Here is a 24,912-nt window from a genome sequence, read left to right as displayed (position 1 = left end):
AAGTGAAAAAATGGCGAAGAGGGAGGTTTGAAGTTCAGCGCCACGAAATCAAAGCGAGAGACCGTGAGCTGTCTGTCTGCCAGCCTGCCAGCCTGTCTGCCTCTCCGCCTGTCTGTCAGCCAGCCTGTCTGCCTGCCTGCCTGCCTATCTGTCTGCCTCTCCGCCTGTCTGTCCGCCAGCCTGTCTGTCTGCGGCTCGGGGACCGGAGGAGCACTCACCGGAGAAGGAGGTGAGGATTATTCTCTTCTTTAAATAAAACACCGTTAGTTTCGAGAGAGAGAGAGAGAGAGACTGTGACTGTGTGTGACTGTGTGTGTGACTGTGTGTGTGACTGTGTGACTGTGTGTGTGTGTGTGTGTGTGTGTGTGTGTGTGTGTGTGTGTGTGTGTGTGTGTGTGTGTGTGTGTGTGTGTGTGTGTGTGTGTGTGTGTGTGTGTGTGTGTGTGTGTGTGTGTGTGTGTGTGTGTGTGTGTGTGTGTGTGTGTGTGTGTGTGTGTGTGTGTGTGTGTGTGTGTGTGTCAAAACCCCCCTGCCTGTCTCTCTGACAGCCTGTCTAACAGAGTGTGTGTGTGTGTGTGTGTGTGTCAAAACCCCCCTGCCTGTCTCTCTGACAGCCTGTCTCTCTGACAGCCTGTCTAACAGAGTATCTGTCTGCCTACCTGTCTGTCTGACAGCCTGTCTCTCTGACAGCCCGTCTAACAGAGTGTGTGTGTGTGTGTGTGTGTGCCGAAGTGTCAAAACCCCCCTGACAGTTCAGGAATGAATCACAACCACAACCTGTCTCTCTGACAGCCTGTCTAACAGAGTGTCTGTCTGCCTACCTGTCTGTCTGACAGCCTGTCTCTCTGACAGCCTGTCTCTCTGACAGCCTGTCTCTCTGACAGCCTGTCTAACAGAGTGTCTGTCTGCCTACCTGTCTGTCTGACAGCCTGTCTCTCTGACAGCCTGTCTCTCTGACAGCCTGTCTAACAGAGTGTCTGTCTGACAGCCTGTCTCTCTGACAGCCTGTCTAACAGAGTGTCTGTCTGACAGCCTGTCTCTCTGACAGCCTGTCTCTCTGACAGCCTGTCTGTCTGACAGCCTGTCTGTCTGACAGCCTGTCTAACAGAGTGTCTGTCTGACAGCCTGTCTAACAGTGTCTCTTTGACAGCCTGTCTGTCTGACAGCCTGTCTGTCTGACAGCCTGTCTAACAGAGTGTCTGTCTGCCTACCTGTCTGTCTGCCTACCTGTCTCTCTGACAGCCTGTCTGTCTGACAGCCTGTCTGTCTGACAGCCTGTCTCTCTGACAGCCTGTCTCTCTGACAGCCTGTCTAACAGAGTGTCTGTCTGACAGCCTGTCTCTCTGACAGCCTGTCTCTCTGACAGCCTGTCTCTCTGACAGCCTGTCTCTCTGACAGCCTGTCTGTCTGACAGCCTGTCTGTCTGACAGCCTGTCTCTCTGACAGCCTGTCTAACATTACATTACATGTCACTTGTGTTAGGAAAATATCACTCGACACCAGGTTGAGAATCAATAATCAGGAACTAGGGGTGTAACGGTATACGTATTCGTATCAATATTATTTGGTACGGGCCCTTCGGTTCGGAACACGTGTGTACCGAAGTGTACCGAACGAATATAACAATACACGTAAAAGATTGAGAACGTGAACAACCTTTTGGAAGTAATCTCAGGTGCTGCGTCGCAGCGTTCAGTGTAATTTGCTCCCATTGGGTTCAACGCGTCATAGAGCGACCAAGTCATTTCATTGGACGAGAGGCATACTATGAGAGCTGGTCACAGGGATGCGTTCAAATTTAGTCAGTCATTTGAGGAACTGTCGAAATGGCGAACGCAGATAAAGTTGAGCTGGAAAATCCTCCAGCATCATTGAAGTCTCCGGTTTGGGAACATTTTGGTTTTGCAGTTACGTACAAGGATGACGGACAAAGACAGGTGGACCGAACCAAAGCTGTTTGTCGGCATTGTTCAACTAACATTGGTTACGCAGCTGGCAATACATCAAACTTGCACACTCATTTGAAAAGGCATCACCCGAACGTGAATATCACCGGTACCAAAATAAAAATGACTGAAGTGCAAACCCAACTCCCTCTAGCATTTAAGCCTCCACCACTCGCAACAAGTTCAGTGCCATGTTAGCAAAGCGCTACCTGTCTGTATCTGCTACCTCTGTCCCTAGAGAGAGGGTGTTCTCCACAGCAGGAGACATTGTTAGTGCCAGCAGATCTGCCCTTTCAGCAAGCAATGTGGACAAGTTCATCTTTCTTTAAAACATGAAAATACAATGAAAGCCTAATGTCAAGCTGGCTGCTTAGGTGCTAGTACAGTACAGTTCAAATACAGATGATTTCAGTTCATCCAAATGCTGCACCTTAATGTCTATTTTATTATATTTTGTATTTATTTGGATGAATACATTATTCACAGTTTAATAATAATAAAAATAAAAAAAAATATATTTTATGTTTTGTGATCATTTAGTGGGAATGCTGATACAGCATTCCCACTAAATGTTATGCTACGGACAAAATTCTTATTATTATTATTCCATCCAATTATTTTGTCCCTCTTCTCCTCCCGCATTCCACATCGCAGAAACTCCGTTCAAACATCAAAACGTTCAGCTCGGTCGGGAATCGATGGCTATTACTTTTCTCATTCATAACTTTCATAATTCCAGAGATACATCCCATAATACATCACATTTTTAACCATTGAAGTCAATGGAGACACTCTTCAGACTTCAACAAATCTTCATGCGACTTCAACTGCTAACTGTTCATTCATACTTTCACTCAGAAACCTCATTCCAACTTTAAAATGTTACACATCTTTCTGACATTATTCGTGTAACACAACTTTTAAATCTGATTCTTACTTTTAGAGATATTAAACATTGTTCAGACCTTGGTAAAGAGGTTTTCTTCAGATTGTAACATTAACTAGAGTGCGTGATGTTACAGCTAGAGGGTAGCAAATCTTGAAATGTGCCTTCATATTTTTTTTAAAACTGCCATAATTCCCAAACCCTACATTCTTGAGACATAATTTTTCATGACAAACGTAGGAAAACATCTCGTAGCTTGAAAAATGACAAATAATTAAGCAAAAAATAATTAAACAAAATGCCTCTTGAGGGCATGAAGTGACAAAAACGTTCAACATGTCTCCATTAAAGCCCATTGTAATTTCAGGCTGATATTTCCTCACAGCAGCAGCCGCACACCTTTAGTTAAACTGCCAAAAAGGCCACATTATTAACCCGAAAGTACACAAAAATTACACTTCAGATACTCAACTTCCTTCACATGCTTCACATTTTGAAATTTCACAGATATCTGTTATCGTTCTTCCACAAAACGTTCACATGTAAGAGGTTCATCTCTCATTCAGAACAATGAAACCTTTGAAGTCTAGGCACCTCGTTAGCTCAACTATAAACACCTGTGTCATGGAAGACGATGATGTCACATTGACAGGTTTGGTAACGATGCAGCCATCAACGCATCTAAGCGTATTATGGGGTGTCATCAAATGTCGTTGCCATGGCGACAGACCACTCGCCATGAAGCACGATGTCGCTGTAAGTCCAATGGACACGGTCCGATCGTCCCCCAAACTTCGCTTGTATATCACCGGTCCAGCCCTCAACAGGTCTACGTCAATCATGGGGTTTCTTCAAATGCCGTTGCCATGGTAACACAAGGCTCGCCATGAAACACGGTTTTCTCATAACTTCAGTGAAAATGCTCCAAACAGCCCAAAACTTCACAGGTTTGGTAACGATGCAGCCATCAACGCATCTAACCGTATTATGGGGTGTCATCAAATGCCGTTGCCATGGCGACAGACCACTCGCCATGAAACACGATGTCGCTGTAAGTCCAATGGAAACGGTCCAATCGTCCCCCAATCTTCACTTGTATATCACCGGTCCATGCCTCAACAGCTCTACGCCAAATCTGAGATCTCACCATATGCCGTTTCCATGGAAACGCATCCCTCGCCATAAAAGACGATGTCGCTATAACTCCTATGAAAATGTTCAAAAAGTGCTCAAACTTCACATGTGTGCTAACAGTCCAGCTGAAGTGTCTCAGGGACACAACGACATGCTGACTGCAGTGGGGTTTGAACCTGAGACCCCCTGATCCCAACACCAACGCACCAGTCCACTGCGCGCCACACGCCTCCCTAACACTGTCTGCCTACCTGTCTGTCTGACAGCCTGTCTCTCTGACAGCCTGTCTCACTGACAGCCTGTCTATCTGACCTCCTGACTCACAGAGTGCCTGTCTGTCTGTCTGTAGGATGCTGGAGGATCTGATTGGAGCGTTCTGTGACCTGGAGCCTCAGGTGTCTCCTGGGGGCGGGGCCTGTCAGAGGGGGCGAGGCCTGATGGAGGGGGCGGAGTCTAGTCTGAGCGTCGGACAGTTCGTCCTCTGTCATTGGTCAGATGGGCTCTACTACCTGGGCAAGATACAGAGGGTAAGTCTGCTGTGATCTCCTGTAAGTTCTCTGTGCTCTGATTGGCTGCTGTAATTTCTCTGTGTGATTGGCTGCTGTAAATCTCTGTACTGTGATTGGCTGCTGTAAGTTCTATGTGCTCTGATTGGCTGCTGTAAGTTCTCTGTGTGTGTGATTGGCTGCTGTAAGTCTCTGTGTGTGATTGGCTGCTGTAAGTCTGTGTGTGATTGGCTGCTGTAAGTCTCTGTGTGTGATTGGCTGCTGTAAGTCTGTGTGTGATTGGCTGCTGTAAGTCTCTGTGTGTGATTGGCTGCTGTAAGTCTGTGTGTGATTGGCTGCTGTAAGTCTGTGTGTGATTGGCTGCTGTAAGTCTGTGTGTGATTGGCTGCTGTAAGTCTGTGTGTGTGATTGGCTGCTGTAAGTCTGTGTGTGATTGGCTGCTGTTACGTCCCCAGCTCGTTTAGGGTAAAAGGGAAGCAACACGAAACCAGATATTCTTGGTAAGAGGTTGATTTTAATAATAAACTCAAATAAAAATGATATAAACAAAAGTACAGCCTCTTTAAACAAGAAGCTATCTATTTATAATATAAGTACACAAAACGAAGGCCACAGAGTATCACAGTCACAGAACAATATGGACACTTAAGGCGAAAATAGTGAGGCGTCTAGCACAAATTCAACGCCGTCACAAGTCACAGAACATACACAAACATTTTAGAGAATAGAGTAGCGTGGCGTCCTGGCATAAATCCAGCGCCTCGAATGACAACAACGTCGCAGCTTAAAGGTAGGGTAGGTAAGTTTGAGAAACCGGCTGGAGATACACTTGTTATATTCCATGGAATGCTCTTAACATCCCGATAGCAATGAATATCTGAAGTGCTTTGACAACAAATCCATAAATAAATATCATCTGTGGAAGCAGTAGTACTGTAAAAAGCACGACCAATCATCTGAGCCGGCCCGGCTAAAATAACTGGATGGCCTACCTGCCTGTCAGCCTTCCATCTGTGCACAAACTTATCTCGTGCCCTCATTGGTCATGTGCGCGTTCGTGTGTGTTGGAGGAGGGGCTCTGTGAGGAAGTAGCAGATTTTCTCCGGTTGTGTATTTTCAAATTGTAGCGATCTCGAGCTGGTTTCTCCAAACTTACCTAACCCACCTTTAAGTAGCGTCATCCCGCGTCATCAAGCGTCGTCCAGACCTCTTCCGGTGGGAGGAACTAAACAACGTCACACCGACGCGGTAACCATAGTAGGGATGCCAGAAAGTGACCATGATCAAATTAGAAAATCGGACAGCCCTGGCGAATATTAATCGATTATTATTATGACAGCCGTCACCCCCCCCCCTTAAGACACAAACTCACCGTTTTGTTAACCATGCCTACGAACAAACCTACCTAATAACTCTGAAGGACTCTGAAGGACTCTGAAGGACTCAAAGGACTCTGAAGGTCTCTGAAGGACTCAAAGGACTCTGAAGGACTCTTAAGGACTCTGAAGGACTCAAAGGACTCTGAAGGTCTCTGAAGGACTCAAAGGACTCTGAAGGACTCTGAAGGACTCAAAGGACTCTGAAGGTCTCTGAAGGACTCAAAGGACTCTGAAGGACTCTGAAGGACTCAAAGGACTCTGAAGGACTCTGAAGGACTCAAAGGACTCTGAAGGACTCTGAAGGACTCAAAGGACTCTGAAGGTCTCTGAAGGACTCAAAGGACTCTTAAGGACTCTTAAGGACTCTGAAGGACTCAAAGGACTCTGAAGGACTCTGAAGGACTCAAAGGACTCTGAAGGTCTCTGAAGGACTCTTAAGGACTCTGAAGGACTCAAAGGACTCTGAAGGTCTCTGAAGGACTCTGAAGGACTCAAAGGACTCTTAAGGACTCTGAAGGACTCTGAAGGACTCTGAAGGACTCAAAGGACTCTGAAGGTCTCTGAAGGACTCAAAGGACTCTTAAGGACTCTTAAGGACTCTGAAGGACTCAAAGGACTCTGAAGGACTCTGAAGGACTCAAAGGACTCTGAAGGTCTCTGAAGGACTCTTAAGGACTCTGAAGGACTCAAAGGACTCTGAAGGTCTCTGAAGGACTCTGAAGGACTCAAAGGACTCTTAAGGACTCTGAAGGACTCAAAGGACTCTTAAGGACTCTGAAGGACTCGAAGGACTCTGAAGGACTCGAATGACTCTTAAGGACTCTGAAGGTCTCTGAAGGACTCTTAAGGACTCTGAAGGACTCAAAGGACTCTTAAGGACTCTGAAGGACTCTTAAGGACTCTGAAGGACTCAAAGGACTCTTAAGGACTCTGAAGGACTCAAAGGACTCTTAAGGACTCTGAAGGACTCAAAGGATTCTTAAGGACTCTGAAAGACTCAAGGACTCAAAGGACTCTGAAGGACTCGAATGACTCTTAAGGACTCTGAAGGACTCAAAGGACTCTGAAGGACTCAAAGGACTCGAAGGACTCTTAAGGACTCTGAAGGACTCAAAGGACTCAAAGGACTCTGAAGGACTCTAAAGGACTCGAAGGACTCTGAAGGACTCAAAGGACTCGAAGGACTCTGAAGGACTCTGAAGGACTCAAAGGACTCTTAAGGACTCGAAGGACTCTGAAGGACTCGAATGACTCGAAGGACTCTGAAGGACTCTGAAGGACTCAAAGGACTCTTAAGGACTCTGAAGGACTGATAAGGACTCTTAAGGACTCTTAAGGACTCTGAAGGACTGATAAGGACTCATGTACTGTGCCTGACTGCGGCGGCTCTTTGCGTTTCAGCGTTGAACAGTTGGCGATGCCCAGGACAGGAGAAGCTCTCTCTCCTCTCTGTTAACCTCAGCTGCTTGCATGGGGTACGTACATGGCAGAACGGACACCCCACGGGGCTCCTCAGCAGACACAGGACGAAACACAGCTGAGTCAGAACACACTCATCTGCTCACACTGCAGGGGCAGAAAGTGATTCTACCTTTTGCTCGTTAAGACAGCAATGCGATCACTTCTTATGTTGCGACCCATTTATCGTACATGCTTCCCTTTTCCCAGCCGAACTCCACATATGTTTGAAGCGAACCTTTTTCGTGATTACGGAATTTTTGTCTGTAAGCTTCTGGAACTAATTCGTAAGCACGAAGGATGGCAGTTTTGACTGAATCATAATCAAGTCTCCCACTTCCAGAGCAGCAACAGCTTCCTGAGCTTTGCAGTAAAAGAGGCCTCTGTCGGCCACTTCAGCGCTCCAATGCGCTAACATGCGCTAACATGCGCTAACATGCGCTAACATGCGCTAACATGCGCTAACATGCGCTAACACATGCATCTACCTCAGTCTCACGGAATGCCTGAACCAAAGAAATATTTCTGCTAATATCAAAGTCAACATAATTCAACGCACGAGCAAGACGGCGATCGCAATTGCGCAGGTCTGCGTCGGTCTCGCTCGTCTCAAACAAGCCTTCTGTGTGTGATTGGCTGCTGTAAGTCTCTGTGTGATTGGCTGCTGTAAGTCTCTGTGTGATTGGCTGCTGTAAGTCTGTGTGTGATTGGCTGATGTAAGTCTGTGTGTGATTGGCTGCTGTAAGTCTCTGTGTGTGTGATTGGCTGCTGTAAGTCTGTGTGTGATTGGCTGCTGTAAGTCTGTGTGTGATTGGCTGATGTAAGTCTCTGTGTGTGATTGGCTGATGTAAGTCTCTGTGTGATTGGCTGATGTAAGTCTCTGTGTGATTGGCTGATGTAAGTCTCTGTGTGTGATTGGCTGCTGTAAGTCTCTGTGTGATTGGCTGATGTAAGTCTCTGTGTGTGTGATTGGCTGATGTAAGTCTGTGTGTGTGTGATTGGCTGCTGTAAGTCTGTGTGTGATTGGCTGATGTAAGTCTCTGTGTGTGTGATTGGCTGCTGTAAGTCTGTGTGTGATTGGCTGATGTAAGTCTGTGTTTGATTGGCTGCTGTAAGTCTCTGTGTGTGTGATTGGCTGCTGTAAGTCTGTGTGTGATTGGCTGATGTAAGTCTGTGTGTGATTGGCTGATGTAAGTCTCTGTGTGTGTGATTGGCTGATGTAAGTCTCTGTGTGTGATTGGCTGATGTAAGTCTCTGTGTGATTGGCTGATGTAAGTCTCTGTGTGATTGGCTGATGTAAGTCTCTGTGTGTGATTGGCTGCTGTAAGTCTCTGTGTGATTGGCTGATGTAAGTCTCTGTGTGTGTGATTGGCTGATGTAAGTCTGTGTGTGATTGGCTGCTGTAAGTCTGTGTGTGATTGGCTGCTGTAAGTCTCTGTGTGTGTGATTGGCTGATGTAAGTCTCTGTGTGTGATTGGCTGATGTAAGTCTCTGTGTGTGTGATTGGCTGCTGTAAGTCTGTGTGATTGGCTGATGTAAGTCTGTGTGTGATTGGCTGCTGTAAGTCTGTGTGTGATTGGCTGCTGTAAGTCTCTGTGTGTGTGATTGGCTGCTGTAAGTCTGTGTGATTGGCTGATGTAAGTCTGTGTTTGATTGGCTGCTGTAAGTCTCTGTGTGTGTGATTGGCTGATGTAAGTCTGTGTGTGATTGGCTGCTGTAAGTCTCTGTGTGTGTGATTGGCTGCTGTAAGTCTGTGTGTGATTGGCTGATGTAAGTCTCTGTGTGATTGGCTGCTGTAAGTATCTGTGTGTGTGATTGGCTGCTGTAAGTCTGTGTGATTGGCTGATGTAAGTCTGTGTGTGATTGGCTGCTGTAAGTCTGTGTGTGATTGGCTGCTGTAAGTCTGTGTGTGATTGGCTGCTGTAAGTCTGTGTGTGATTGGCTGCTGTAAGTCTCTGTGTGTGTGATTGGCTGCTGTAAGTCTCTGTGTGATTGGCTGCTGTAAGTCTCTGTGTGTGTGATTGGCTGATGTAAGTCTGTGTGTGATTGACAGGTGTAAGTCTCTGTGCTGTGATTGGCTGATGTAAGTTCTCTGTGCTGTGATTGGTTAATGTAAGTTCTCTGTGATTGACAGGTGAGCTCCCCCCGGCTGAGCTGCTTCGTCACGTTTGAAGACAACTCAAAGTTCTGGGTCCTCTGGAAGGACATCCAACACGGTGAGAGATAGACAGGTAGAGAGACAGACAGGTAGACAACGCTCCCCTCTGGCTGTCACTCACACTCTTTGTCGAATCACATTTCAGCTGGCGTGCCGGGGGAGGAGCCTAGCTGCTCCGTGTGTCAGGAGGCGGAGTCACACTCTGACAGCCAATCAGAAAACAGGATCCTCATCTGTGGGAAGTGTGGCATCGGTGAGTGAGACAGGCAGTGAGACAGGCAGTGAGGCAGGCAGTGAGGCAGGCTGTGAGACAGGCAGTGAGACAGGCTGTGAGACAGGCTGTGAGACAGGCAGTGAGACAGGCAGTGAGACAGGCAGTGAGACAGGCAGTGAGACAGGCTGTGAGACAGGCTGTGAGACAGGCAGTGAGACAGGCAGTGAGAGTTTGTAGAGAATATTTATAAATATACAATTCACCTGTCAGTCTACTTGTCTGTCTGTAACCTGTCTGTCTCTCACCTGTCTGTCTGTAACCTGTCTGTCTCTCACCTGTCTGTCTGTAACCTGTCTGTCTCTCACCTGTCTGTCTCTCACCTGTCTGTCTGTAACCTGTCTGTCTCTCACCTGTCGGTCTGTAACCTGTCTCTCTCTCACCTGTCGGTCTCTCACCTGTCTGTCTCTCACCTGTCTGTCTCTCACCTGTCGGTCTCTCACCTGTCTGTCTCTCACCTGTCTGTCTCTCACCTGTCTGTCTCTCACCTGTCTGTCTGTAACCTGTCTGTCTCTCACCTGTCTGTCTCTCACCTGTCTGTCTCTCACCTGTCTGTCTGTAACCTGTCTGTCTCTCACCTGTCTGTCTCTCACCTGTCTGTCTCTCACCTGTCTCTCACCTGTCTGTCTCTCACCTGTCTGTCTCTCACCTGTCTGTCTCTCACCTATCTGTCTCTCACCTGTCGGTCTCTCACCTGTCTGTCTCTCACCTGTCTGTCTCTCACCTGTCTGTCTCTCACCTGTCTGTCTCTCACCTGTCTGTCTCTCACCTGTCGGTCTCTCACCTATCTGTCTCTCACCTGTCGGTCTCTCACCTGTCTGTCTCTCACCTGTCTGTCTCTCACCTGTCTGTCTCTCACCTGTCTGTCTCTCACCTGTCGGTCTCTCACCTGTCGGTCTCTCACCTGTCTGTCTCTCACCTGTCTGTCTCTCACCTGTCTGTCTGTTACCTGTCTGTCTCTCTGCAGGTTTCCACCAGCAGTGCCATGTCCCTCCTGTGGGAGACAGCAGCCCCCCCCCCTGGTTCTGTAGACGCTGTGTGTTTGCGCTGGCTGTCCGGGTACACACACACACACACACACACACACACACACACACACACACACACACACACACACACACACACACACACACACACACACACACACACACACACACACACACACACACACAGACTCACCTGTCTCTCTCTCACCTGTCTGTCTCTCACCTGTCTGTCTCTCACCTGTCCGTCTCTCACCTGTCTCTCTCTCACCTGTCCGTCTCTCACCTGTCTCTCACCTGTCTGTCTCTCACTTGTCCGTCTCTCACCTGTCTCTCTCTCACCTGTCTGTCTCTCACCTGTCTGTCTCTCACCTGTCTGTCTCTCACCTGTCTCTCTCTCACCTGTCTGTCTCTCACCTGTCTCTCTCTCACCTGTCTCTCTCTCCCCTGTCTCTCTCTCACCTGTCCGTCTCTCACCTGTCCGTCTCTCACCTGTCTCTCTCTCACCCCTGTCTCTCTCTCACCCCTGTCTCTCTCTCCCCTGTCCGTCTCTCACCTGTCTCTCTCTCACCTGTCTCTCTCTCACCTGTCCGTCTCTCACCTGTCTCTCACCTGTCTGTCTCTCACTTGTCCGTCTCTCACCTGTCTCTCTCTCACCTGTCCGTCTCTCACCTGTCTGTCTCTCACCTGTCCGTCTCTCACCTGTCTCTCTCTCACCTGTCCGTCTCTCACCTGTCTCTCTCTCACCTGTCCGTCTCTCACCTGTCTCTCTCTCCCCTGTCTCTCTCTCACCTGTCCGTCTCTCACCTGTCTCTCTCTCACCCCTGTCTCTCTCTCACCCCTGTCCGTCTCTCACCTGTCCGTCTCTCACCTGTCTCTCTCTCACCTGTCTCTCTCTCACCTGTCTCTCTCTCACCTGTCTCTCTCTCACCTGTCTCTCTCTCACCTGTCTGTCTCTCACCTGTCTCTCTCTCACCTGTCTCTCTCTCACCTGTCTCTCTCTCACCTGTCTCTCTCTCACCTGTCTGTCTCTCACCTGTCTCTCTCTCACCTGTCTGTCTCTCACCTGTCTCTCTCTCACCTGTCTCTCTCTCACCTGTCTCTCTCTCACCTGTCTCCCCTCAGAAAGGAGGCGCTCTGAAGAAAGGCCCTCTGGCTCGGTCTCTTGTGATCATGAAGCAGGTGCTTCTTTATTCTCTGGACTCTCTGGACTGGGACTCTCAGCACCGAACCAACCAGCAGCAGGTCTACTGTTACTGTGGGGGCCCTGGAGAGTAAGTACACCTCTCACCTGAACACCTGTCACCTCTCACCTGAACACCTGTCACCTCTCACCTGAACACCTGTCACCTCTCACCTGAACACCTGTCACCTCTCACCTGAACACCTGTCACCTCTCACCTGAACACCTGTCACCTCTCACCTGAACACCTGTCACCTCTCACCTGAACACCTGTCACCTCTCACCTGAACACCTGTCACCTCTCACCTCTCACCTGTCACCTGTCACCTCTCACCTCTCACCTGTCACCTCTCACCTCTCACCTGTCACCTGTCACCTCTCACCTGAACACCTGTCACCTCTCACCTCTCACCTGTCACCTCTCACCTGAACACCTGTCACCTGAACACCTGTCACCTCTCACCTCTCACCTGTCACCTCTCACCTGAACACCTGTCACCTCTCACCTGAACACCTGTCACCTCTCACCTCTCACCTCTCACCTGAACACCTGTCACCTCTCACCTCTCACCTGTCACCTCTCACCTGAACACCTCTCACCTGAACACCTGTCACCTGAACACCTGTCACCTCTCACCTGAACACCTGTCACCTGAACACCTGTCACCTCTCACCTGAACACCTGTCACCTGAACACCTGTCACCTCTCACCTGAACACCTGTCACCTCTAACACCTGTCACCTCTCACCTGTCACCTCTCACCTGAACACCTCTCACCTGAACACCTGTCACCTCTCACCTGAACACCTGTCACCTCTCACCTCTCACCTCTCACCTGAACACCTGTCACCTGTCACCTCTCACCTGAACACCTCTCACCTGTCACCTCTCACCTGAACACCTGTCACCTCTCACCTGAACACCTGTCACCTCTCACCTGAACACCTGTCACCTCTCACCTGAACACCTGTCACCTCTCACCTCTCACCTCTCACCTGAACACCTGTCACCTCTCACCTCTCACCTGTCACCTCTCACCTGTCACCTCTCACCTGAACACCTGTCACCTCTCACCTCTCACCTGTCACCTCTCACCTGAACACCTGTCACCTCTCACCTGTCACCTCTCACCTGAACACCTCTCACCTGAACACCTGTCACCTCTCACCTCTCACCTGTCACCTCTCACCTGTCACCTCTCACCTGAACACCTGTCACCTCTCACCTCTCACCTGTCACCTCTCACCTGAACACCTGTCACCTCTCACCTCTCACCTGAACACCTCTCACCTGAACACCTGTCACCTCTCACCTCTCACCTGTCACCTCTCACCTGAACACCTGTCACCTCTCACCTGAACACCTGTCACCTCTCACCTGAACACCTGTCACCTCTCACCTGAACACCTGTCACCTGTCACCTCTCACCTCTCACCTGTCTCCCTCTCACCTGAACACCTCTCACCTGAACACCTGTCACCTCTCACCTGAACACCTCTCACCTGAAGACCTCTCACCTGAACACCTCTCACCTGAACACCTGTCACCTCTCACCTGAACACCTGTCACCTCTCACCTGTCACCTGAACACCTGTCACCTCTCACCTGAACACCTGTCACCTCTCACCTGAACACCTGTCACCTCTCACCTGAACACCTGTCACCTCTCACCTGAACACCTCTCACCTGAACACCTCTCACCTGAACACCTCTCACCTGAACACCTGTCACCTGTCACCTGAACACCTGTCACCTCTCACCTGAACACCTGTCACCTCTCACCTGAACACCTGTCACCTCTCACCTGAACACCTGTCACCTCTCACCTGAACACCTCTCACCTGAACACCTCAACACCTCTCACCTGAACACCTGTCACCTCTCACCTGAACACCTGTCACCTCTCACCTGAACACCTGTCACCTCTCACCTGAACACCTGTCACCTCTCACCTGAACACCTGTCACCTGTCACCTGAACACCTGTCACCTGAACACCTCTCACCTCAACACCTCAACACCTCTCACCTGAACACCTGTCACCTCTCACCTGAACACCTGTCACCCTCTCACCTGAACACCTGTCACCTCTCACCTGAACACCTGTCACCTCTCACCTCTCACCTGAACACCTGTCACCTCTCACCTGAACACCTGTCACCTCTCACCTGAACACCTGTCACCTCTCACCTCTCACCTGAACACCTGTCACCTCTCACCTGAAACACTGTCACCTCTCACCTGAACACCTGTCACCTCTCACCTGAACACCTGTCACCTCTCACCTGAACACCTGTCACCTCTCACCTGAACACCTGTCACCTCTCACCTGTCACCTGAACACCTGTCACCTCTCACCTGAACACCTGTCACCTCTCACCTGAACACCTGTCACCTCTCACCTGAACACCTGTCACCTCTCACCTGAACACCTGTCACCTCTCACCTGAACACCTGAACACCTCTCACCTGAACACCTGTCACCTGAACACCTCTCACCTGAACACCTCTCACCTGAACACCTCTCACCTGAACACCTGTCACCTCTCACCTGAACACCTCTCACCTGAACACCTGTCACCTCTCACCTGAACACCTGTCACCTCTCACCTGAACACCTCTCACCTGAACACCTCTCACCTGAACACCTCTCACCTGAACACCTGTCTCCCTCTCACCTGAACACCTCTCACCTGAACACCTCTCACCTGTCTCCCTCTCACTTGTCTCCCTCTCACCTGTCTCCCTCTCACCTGTCTCACCTGTCCCCCCCCAGGTGGTCCCTGAGGATGCTGCAGTGCTTCAGGTGTCAGCAGTGGTTCCATGAGGCCTGTACCCAGTGTCTACAGGAGGACATGTTGTTTGGAGACAGGTGAGATGGGGGAAATGTGAGGGGAGACAGGTGAGGGGGAGACAGGTGTATTAATGTGGTTCTGGTTCTGGTATCAGATGGTGGTGTTAGCATAGCAACAGAAGCTAATCTGACTACTTGTTGTTACAGAGTATTTCTGTATGATGTCACTGATGACAGTCTGACAGGTCACCTGCAGCCAGGTGCTGGTCCACCTGAGAGCTGCTGTCATAGACTGCTAAACACCTGAGCTCTGCTAAGTGACCCGATTGAACATTCATCCGTCTACTTATTTATATCAATAGTGATCAAAAGTGTGTGTGTGTGTGTGTGTGTAGGTTCTACCTGTTCCTGTGTGCAGTGTGTGGGCGGGGCTCAGAGTGTGTGCGGCGCCTCCCCCTCCGCTGGGTGGACCTGGTCCAGCTGGTCCTCTACAACCTGTCTCTCAGCAGCAAGAAGAAGTACTTTGAGCTGGAAGAGATCCTGGTCTTCATCAACCAGCACTGGGATCACCTGCAGCTGGGCAAGGTAGAACAGAACCACCAGAACCACCATACCCTAACAGACCACCATACCCTAACAGACCACCATACCCTAACAGACCACCATACCCTAACAGACCACCATACCCTAACAGACCACCATACCCTAACAGACCACCATACCCTAACAGACCACCATACCCTAACAGACCACCATACCCTAACAGACCACCATACCCTAACAGACCACCATACCCTAACAGACCACCATACCCTAACAGACCACCATACCCTAACAGACCACCATACCCTAACAGACCACCATACCCTAACAGACCACCATACCCTAACAGACCACCATACCCTAACAGACCACCATACCCTAACAGACACCATACCCTAACAGACCACCATACCCTAACAGACCACCATACCCTAACAGACCACCATATACCCTAACAGACCACCATACCCTAACAGACCACCATACCCTAACAGACCACATACCCTAACAGACCACCATACCCTAACAGAACCCAACCATAACCTAACAGACCCACCACCCTAACAGACCCACCATACCCTAACAGACCCACCATACCCTAACAGACCCACCATACCCTAACAGACCCCACCATACCCTAACAGACCCACCATACCCTAACAGACCCACCATACCCTAACAGACCCACCATACCCTAACAGACCCACCATACCCTAACAGACCCACCCTACCCTAACAGACCCACCATACCCTAACAGACCCACCCATACCCAAAACAGACCCACCATACCCTAACAGACCCACCCTACCCTAACAGACCCACCATACCCTAACAGACCCACCATACCCTAACAGACCCACCATACCCTAACAGACCCACCATACCCTAACAGACCCACCATACCCTAACAGACCCACCATACCCTAACAGACCCACCATACCCTAACAGACCCACCATACCCTAACAGACCACCATACCCTAACACAGTGGTTCCCAAACGGTGTGCCGCGGCACACTGGTGTGCCGTGAGGCAAGTCCGGGTGTGCCGTAGGATTTTGTGACAACCATACGTTATTATTGCAATATACAACTACACAAAAATAATTATTTTTTAATTTACTATATCAGTACTTTGTATGCACTCATTTCATAATACAGAGGCAAACTCTATACCTAAAAACTATTCTTTTAAAAAAAATCCTCACAGAACCCCATATTTCGCTGTTAACGCAGTTGCAGGTGGGAATTATAAGACCGTGACACATCGAAGGCTGAAGGACAACATTAAAACAGAGAAACACGCAAGAGGGAAAATGGAGCGCTTTCTTGTGCGGAGCAAACCACCAACCACCAGAGACTGCCGACAACCCACCACCGAAAGAAAAGAGGAAACAAACTGTCAGCAGACAGTATCATGAAAGTTACCTGTCTTATGGCACTGCAGGCGAGCGGCAGATTGTCCCTACAAATAGACGAACTTACTGACATAAGTGGGGCTGCCCAACTTCTGGCAAACGTCAGATATGTTGATGCTGACTAGGGATGCCAGAAACTGATTTTCAAATTCGAAAATCGGACAGCCCTGGCGAATATTACTCGATTATTCGCCGCACCCCCCCCCCCCTCACCCCCCCCCCTCCCCCCCCCCCCCCCCGCGGGAGAGAAAAAAAAAGTATTCAAGGTTCAAGGTTCAAGGTTCTTTATTGTCAATCTGACATAGCTACAGAGTAATTATGCAGTTGAAAATCTTATGTCACAGGCTTCTCCAACAATGCAACATAATAACATAACATAATAACAATAAGAGCAAGAGCAATACAAAAATAATAATAGTTATAAAAATGAAATAAAGTGATGATGTGGAATAGTGCAGCATGAGTCTATATACAAGTTATTGGAATGATATATATATATTAGGTATTAGATACATACTACTGAGTAGCAGTTGAATGTTTGAAGTTGTTTCAACAGTTCAATTGTTTAACAGTCTCACTGCCCGCGGGAAGAAACTGTCTCCGAATCTTCTTGTCCTTGCCAGGATGCTGCGGTAACGTCTGCCAGACGGCAACAGAAAGAACAGTTTGTGGCTGGGGTGATGGGGGGTCTTTGATAATCCGTAGTGATTTCTTCCTGAGCCGCTGGGAGTAAAGGTCCTCCATGGATGGCAGCTCCGTCCTGGTGATGTGCTGTGCAGTTTTCACCACCCTCTGTAAAGCCTTACGATCGAGGTCGGTGCAGCTGCCGTACCAGGCCGTCATGCTGCCAGTGAGGATACTCTCTATCGTGCACCTGTAGAAGTTGCAGAGTATCCTGGAATCCATTTTGAACCTCCTCAACCTGCGGAGGAAGAAGAGCCGCTGTCGAGCTTTCTTGGTGATGGTGGTGGTGTGAAGAGACCATGTCAGGTCCTCAGTGATGTGGACCCCAAGGAACCTGAAGCTTTTGACTCTCTCCACCGTAGTCCCATTGATGGCGATGGGGGCGTGTCCCTCTCCCTGCTGCTTCCTGTAGTCCACAATCAGCTCCTTTGTTTGCTGATGTTGAGATGGAGGTTGTTCTCCTGGCACCAAGATGTCAGGTTTTCGACCTCCTCTCTGTACGCCGTCTCGTCATCGTCTGTGATCTGGCCGATGACGGTCGTGTCATCAGCAAACTTCACGATGGTGTTGGAGCTGTGTGTGGCCACGCAGTCGTGGGTGAACAGGGAGTAGAGGAGAGGGCTGAGCACGCAGCCTTGAGGGGCACCGGTGTTGAGAATCAGGGTGGAGGATGTGATGTTTCCCACCCGCACTGCCTGGGGTCTGCCCGTCAGGAAGTTTCAGGATCCAGTCACAGAGGGCGCTGTTGAGCCCGAGGTCTCTGAGCTTGATGGCCAGCTTGGAGGGCACAATGGTATTGAATGCTGAACTGTAGTCAATGAACAGCATTCTCACATATGTGTTCCTGTTCTTCGGGTCCAGGTGTGAGAGGGCAGTGTGGAGGGTGAGGGCTATGGCGTCGTCTGTGGACCTGTTTGCTCTGTAGGCAAACTGCAGGGGGTCCAGAGATTCAGGGAGGGAGGAGGTGATGAATGATTTGACTAACCGCTCAAAGCACTTCATTATGATGGAGGTGAGTGCTACTGGGCGGTAGTCGTTGAGGCAGGTGATGATTGTCTTTTTGGGGACAGGAATGATGGTGGAGTGTTTAAGACATGTGGGGACTACAGACTGCAGCAGGGACCTGTTGAAGATGTCTGTGAACACCTCTGCCAGCTGAACTGCACACACCCTGAGAACACGGCCAGGGATGCCATCTGGTCCAGGAGCCTTGTGTGGGTTAACCCTTTTAAAGGATTTACACACATCTGCCCTGTTTAAAACAAAAGGGCAGTGTAGCTCCTGGTCCCTCTGTACCTCCACAGCCTGGCTGCTCTCAAAGCGTGCAAAAAAACTGTTTAGCTCATCTGGGAGAGATGCGCACGCAGACACTCCCGCAGCACCCCCCGCTGCTCCTTTGTAGTCAGTCATTGTCCTTAGTCCCGCCCACATATTCCTAGTGTTACAGCCTTTGAAGTCAGATTCCACCTTCTCTTTGTACTGTCTCTTTGCATTTTGAATTGCTCTCCGGAGATCATACCTAGACTTCCTGTACTCCTCCAAATCTCCCGCTGTGTGCGCGAGAGTGCGCGCTTTCAGTTTGCCGCGCACCTCACCGTTTACCCAGGGCTTTTGATTTGGGAATGTCCGTACAGAAACCTTCGGTACCACGTCATCGATGCATTTCCCAATGTAGCAGATGACAGTGTCCGTGTGTGTGTTGATGTTATTGTCCTCAAACACACTCCAATCCGTAGATGCAAAGCAATCCTGCAGTGCTGAATCTGACTCCTCGCTCCATCGTTGTACTGTCCTTGTTATCGTCTGTCCCTTTTAAGTTTCTGCTTGTACGCAGGCAACAACAGTAGTGAGATATGGTCTGATTTGCCGAAGGGAGGGCGAGGGAGAGCCTTATATCCATTCCGGAAAGGGGAATAAACATGGTCCAGTATGTTTCCCCCGCGCGTCGGGAAGTTGATGTGTTGGTAATATTTTGGCAAAACCTTCTTCATGTTGGCGGTGTTGAAATCTCCGGCCACAACGAACGCCGCATCTGGCCGTGAAGTCTCGGTTTTATCAATAAACCCAAACAGCTGATCGAGTGCCGTGTTGTTGTCGGCGAGCGGCTGCGGGGGGATATACACTGCTGTTATCACAACAGATGAGAATTCCCTCGGCAGATGGAAGGCCCGACATGAGATCATGAGGTGCTCTAGCTGTGCGGAACAGTCCGATGAAATAATCTTCACATCTGAGCACCAGTTGTTGTTAGTCATTACACACACACCGCCTCCCTTACTTTTCCCCGAGTTAGCAGTCCGGTCCTGACGAAAAATAGAGAATCCGTCAGGGACAATAGCGGAGTCCGGGATAGCGGGGTTGAGCCAAGTCTCAGTGAGAATTAACACGTTACAGTTCTTAATGTCCCGTTGAAAAGCAATCCGCAGAGCAATTTTCGCAGAGCTTGCATTTTACTTCATTTGCACTTGTCACTTCTCTTCTTTGAACGTGGCGCTTTGTTCATCTTTAGTTGTGTTGTTCTCACTGTTCTGTATATCGCCAATTGCACGTGTGACGGAGAGAGGGGGGTCGGTGTGTAGCAGGCTGCAGCAGGCAGCAGCAGTCTGCACTCTTCCTCCAAGTTTACAGTAAAACAAACTGGTGGTGTGACCAATGGCCATTTACAATTATTAATACTATTACTATTAGCATTAGTTCATATTTTGGTTGAAACTAAGCCAGAAAAAAGAAAAGAAAAACATAAATAATAATAAAAATATATATAAATAAAATCGAATTTTAAAAATAATTTTCGATTATGGAGACTGTAACGAATATTCGAAAAATCAAATAATCGCTGGCATCCCTAATGCTGACTCTATCAAAGAGACGTTTTTCTTCTGCAAAGAAATGGAAAGCCATACTACGGGAGAAGAAATATTCAGGGTAACTAATAACTATTTAAAAGAGAACAGTCTGACCTGGAATATGTGCGTCAGTCTTTGCACAGATGGTGCAGCAAGCATGACGGGGAGAGTGAAAGGATGTATTGCTAAGGTGAGAGCACAAAACCCACATATCGTGACAAACCACTGCATTTTGCATAGAGAGGCATTAGTTGCCCCCCATGCCCCCGGAGTTGACTGAGGTGCTGAATCAGGCTGTGCAGATGGTGAATTACATCAAATCAAGGCCCCTGAAATCTCGCCTCTTCTCCCAGCTGTGCGCCGAGATGGGAGCCGACCACCAAAGCCTGATCCTCCACAATTTTTAATGTTGTGACCTGTCTGGTTTAAATGAGTGTGTTGCTGCTTTGATGAAGCCTAATTTGATAAAGTTTCAAATTAATTTCTGAAATATTTCATTAATAAATATTTCATGAGTAATATAGTTGTCTTTGTCACATTTTATTTGGCATTAGTAAATAATTATGCACATTTACAGATATTTTACATGATATGAGTGATAACACGTGTTATAAGGGCTATTTTGCACAATAGGTGTGCCTTGAGATTTTTACTTGTCCTTTGGTGTGCCTTGGGCACAAAAGGTTTGGGAACCACTGCCCTAACAGACCACCATAACTAACCAGACCCTAACAGAACCACCAAAACCACCAGAACTAACCAGAACCACCAGACCCTAACAGACCACCAGAACTAACCAGACCCTAACAGAACCACCAGACCCTAACAGAACTAACCAGAACCACCAGACCCTAACAGACCACCAGAACTAACCAGACCCTAACAGAACCACCAGACCCTAACAGAACTAACCAGAACCACCAGACACTAACAGAACACCAGACCCTAACAGAACTAACAGACCACCAGAACCACCAGAACTAACCAGAACTAACCAGAACCACCAGACCCTAACAGACCACCATAACTAACCAGACCCTAACAGAACCAACAGAACCACCAGACCCTAACAGAACCACCAGACCCTAACAGACCACCATAACTAACCAGACCCTAACAGAACCACCAGACCCTACCAGAACCACCAGACCCTAGCAGACCCACCAGAACTAACTAGACCCTAACAGAACGAACCAGACCCTAACAGAACGAACCAGACCCTAACATAACTAACCAGACCCTAACAGAACCACCAGAACGAACCAGACCCTAACAGAACGAACCAGACCCTAACAGAACCGCCAGAACTAACCAGACCCTAACAGAAACGCCAGACCCTAACAGAACCGCCAGACCCTAGCAGACCCACCAGAACTAACCAGACCCTAACATAACTAACCAGACCCTAACAGAACCACCAGACCCTAACATAACCACCAGAGCCACCAGAACTAACCAGACCCTAACAAAACTAACCAGACCCTAACAGAACCACCAGACCCTACCAGAACCTCCAGAACTAAGAGTTAATAACCCGTCTTTCTGCAGCTGTCCAACACTCCTCCTGCAGAGAGGGGGCAGCACCTGCTGGAGGCTCTGAACAAATACAAGAGCAGGTAACACACACACACACTCATCCCACACACACACACACACACACACACACACACACACACACACACACACTCTCACTCAAACTCATCCCACACACTCACACACACACACACACTCACACACACACACACACACACTCTCACTCTCACTCATCCCACACACTCACACACACTCACATACTTATCACACAAACACACACACACACACACACACACACACACACACACACACACACACACACACTCTCACTCTCACTCATCCCACACACTCACACACACTCACATACTTATCCCACACACACACACACACACACACACACACACACACCCAAGTATAAATGACTGTGAGGATGTATTAATGTGTATTGAAGAAGAAGAATGGGAGGGATGAAACCCTCTCTAATGTTCTCACATGCAGAGCACACAGAGAAATTTGGCCTCTGCATTTAACCCATCCTAGAACCAGGAGTCTAGTACCAGGTGTCTAGAACCAGGAGTCTAGTACCAGGAGTCTAGTACCAGGAGTCTAGCACCAGGAGTCTAGCACCAGGAGTCTAGCACCAGGAGTCTAGCACCAGGAGTCTAGAACCAGGAGTCTAGTACCAGGAGTCTAGTACCAGGAGTCTAGTACCAGGAGTCTAGTACCAGGAGTCTAGAACCAGGAATCTAGTACCAGGAGTCTAGTACCAGGAGTCTAGTACCAGGAGTCTAGCACCAGGAGTCTAGAACCAGGAATCTAGTACCAGGAGTCTAGTACCAGGAGTCTAGTACCAGGAGTCTAGCACCAGGAGTCTAGCACCAGGAGTCTAGCACCAGGAGTCTAGCACCAGGAGTCTAGAACCAGGAATCTAGTACCAGGAGTCTAGTACCAGGAGTCTAGTACCAGGAGTCTAGCACCAGGAGTCTAGAACCAGGAATCTAGTACCAAGAGTCTAGTACCAGGAGTCTAGTACCAGGAGTCTAGTACCAGGAGTCTAGCACCAGGAGTCTAGTACCAGGAGTCTAGTACCAGGAGTCTAGCACCAGGAGTCTAGCACCAGGAGTCTAGCACCAGGAGTCTAGCACCAGGAGTCTAGCACCAGGAGTCTAGCACCAGGAGTCTAGCACCAGGAGTCTAGCACCAGGAGTCTAGCACCAGGAGTCTAGCACCAGGAATCTAGAACCAGGAATCTAGTACCAGGAGTCTAGTACCAGGAGTCTAGTACCAGGAGTCTAGTACCAAGAGTCTAGTACCAGGAGTCTAGTACCAGGAGTCTAGAACCAGGAGTCTAGTACCAGGAGTCTAGTACCAGGAGTCTAGTACCAGGAGTCTAGTACCAGGAGTCTAGCACCAGGAGTCTAGAACCAGGAATCTAGTACCAGGAGTCTAGTACCAGGAGTATAGTACCAGGAGTCTAGTACTAAGAGTCTAGTACCAGGAGTCTAGTACCAGGAGTCTAGAACCAGGAGTCTAGAACCAGGAGTCTAGAACCAGGAGTCCAGCACCAGGAGTCTAATACTAGGAGTCTAGCACCAGGAGTCTAGCACCAGGAGTCTAGCACCAGGAGTCTAGAACCAGGAGTCTAGAACCAGGAGTCTAGCACCAGGAGTCTAGCACCAGGAGTCTAGCACCAGGAATCTAGTACCAGGAGTCTAGTACCAGGAGTCTAGAACCAGGAATCTAGTACCAGGAATCTAGTACCAGGAGTCTAGTACCAGGAGTCTAGTACCAGGAGTCTAGCACCAGGAGTCTAGCACCTGGAGTCTAGAACCAGGAGTCTAGTACCAGGAGTCTAGTACCAGGAGTTCTAGCACCCAGGAGTTCTAGCACCAGGAATCTAGTACCAGGAGTCTAGCACCAGGAGTCTAGTACCAGGGTCTAGTACCAGGAGGTCTAGTACCAGGAGTCTAGTACCAGGAGTCTAGTACTAAGAGTCTAGTACCAGGAGTCTAGAACCAGGAGTCCAGCACCAGGAGTCCAGTACCAGGAGTCTAATACTAGGAGTCTAGCACCAGGAGTCTAGCACCAGGAGTCTAGTACTAAGAGTCTAGTACCAGGAGTCTAGAACCAGGAGTCTAGCACCAGGAGTCTAGCACCAGGAGTCTAGCACCAGGAGTCTAGCACCAGGAATCTAGCACCAGGAGTCTAGTACCAGGATTCTAGTACCAGGAGTCTAGCACCAGGAGTCTAGCACCAGGAGTCTAGCACCAGGAGTCTAGCACCAGGAGTCTAGCACCAGGAGTTTAGCACCAGGAGTCTAGCACCAGGAGTCTAGCACCAGGAGTCTAGCACCAGGAGTCTAGCACCAGGAGTCTAGCACCAGGAGTCTAGCACCAGGAGTCTAGTACCAGGAGTCTAGTACTAGGAGTCTAGTACCAGGAGTCTAGTACCAGCAGTCTAGTACTAAGAGTCTAGTACCAGGAGTCTAGCACCAGGAGTCTAGTACCAGGAGTCTAGAACCAGGAGTCTAGTACCAGGAGTCTAGTACCAGGAGTCTAGCACCAGGAGTCTAGAACCAGGAATCTAGTACCAGGAATCTAGTACCAGGAGTCTAGTACCAGGAGTATAGTACCAGGAGTCTAGTACTAAGAGTCTAGTACCAGGAGTCTAGAACCAGGAGTCTAGAACCAGGAGTCCAGCACCAGGAGTCCAGCACCAGGAGTCCAGCACCAGGAGTCCAGCACCAGGAGTCTAGCACCAGGAGTCTAGTACCAGGAGTCTAGAACCAGGAGTCTAGTACCAGGAGTCTAGCACCAGGAGTCTAGCACCAGGAGTCTAGAACCAGGAGTCTAGCACCAGGAGTCTAGCACCAGGAATCTAGTACCAGGAGTCTAGTACCAGGAGTCTAGTACCAGGAGTCTAGTACCAAGAGTCTAGTACCAGGAGTCTAGAACCAGGAGTCTAGTACCAGGAGTCTAGTACCAGGAGTCTAGTACCAGGAGTCTAGCACCAGGAGTCTAGAACCAGGAATCTAGTACCAGGAGTCTAGTACCAGGAGTCTAGTACCAGGAGTCTAGTACCAGGAGTCTAGTACTAAGAGTCTAGTACCAGGAGTCTCGTACCAGGAGTCTAGAACCAGGAGTCTAGAACCAGGAGTCCAGCACCAGGAGTCCCACCCAGGAGTCTAATAC

The 24,912-nt window shown here is 49.2% G+C and overlaps 1 protein-coding gene across 1 annotated transcript; it reads left to right on the top strand.

Annotated features, from left to right (window-relative positions):
* Positions 1-21,804, top strand: LOC117470672 (PHD finger protein 19-like; the record flags this gene model as incomplete). Its single annotated transcript, XM_034115489.1, is given in 9 exon segments — positions 1-229; positions 4,316-4,493; positions 9,444-9,525; positions 9,613-9,720; positions 10,706-10,797; positions 11,847-11,995; positions 14,681-14,776; positions 15,094-15,283; positions 21,737-21,804. Coding segments are annotated over 8 exon segments (962 nt in total), but the record flags the coding sequence as incomplete, so codon positions are not given.
* Positions 21,805-24,912: the final 3,108 nt, after the last annotated feature.

Source organism: Trematomus bernacchii, unplaced genomic scaffold (genome assembly GCF_902827165.1).
Source record: "Trematomus bernacchii unplaced genomic scaffold, fTreBer1.1, whole genome shotgun sequence".
In the NCBI taxonomy this organism is placed as follows: Eukaryota; Metazoa; Chordata; class Actinopteri; order Perciformes; family Nototheniidae; genus Trematomus; species Trematomus bernacchii.
Note: the sequence above shows the minus strand (reverse complement) of the source record. Positions and strands in the feature narration are given on the sequence as shown.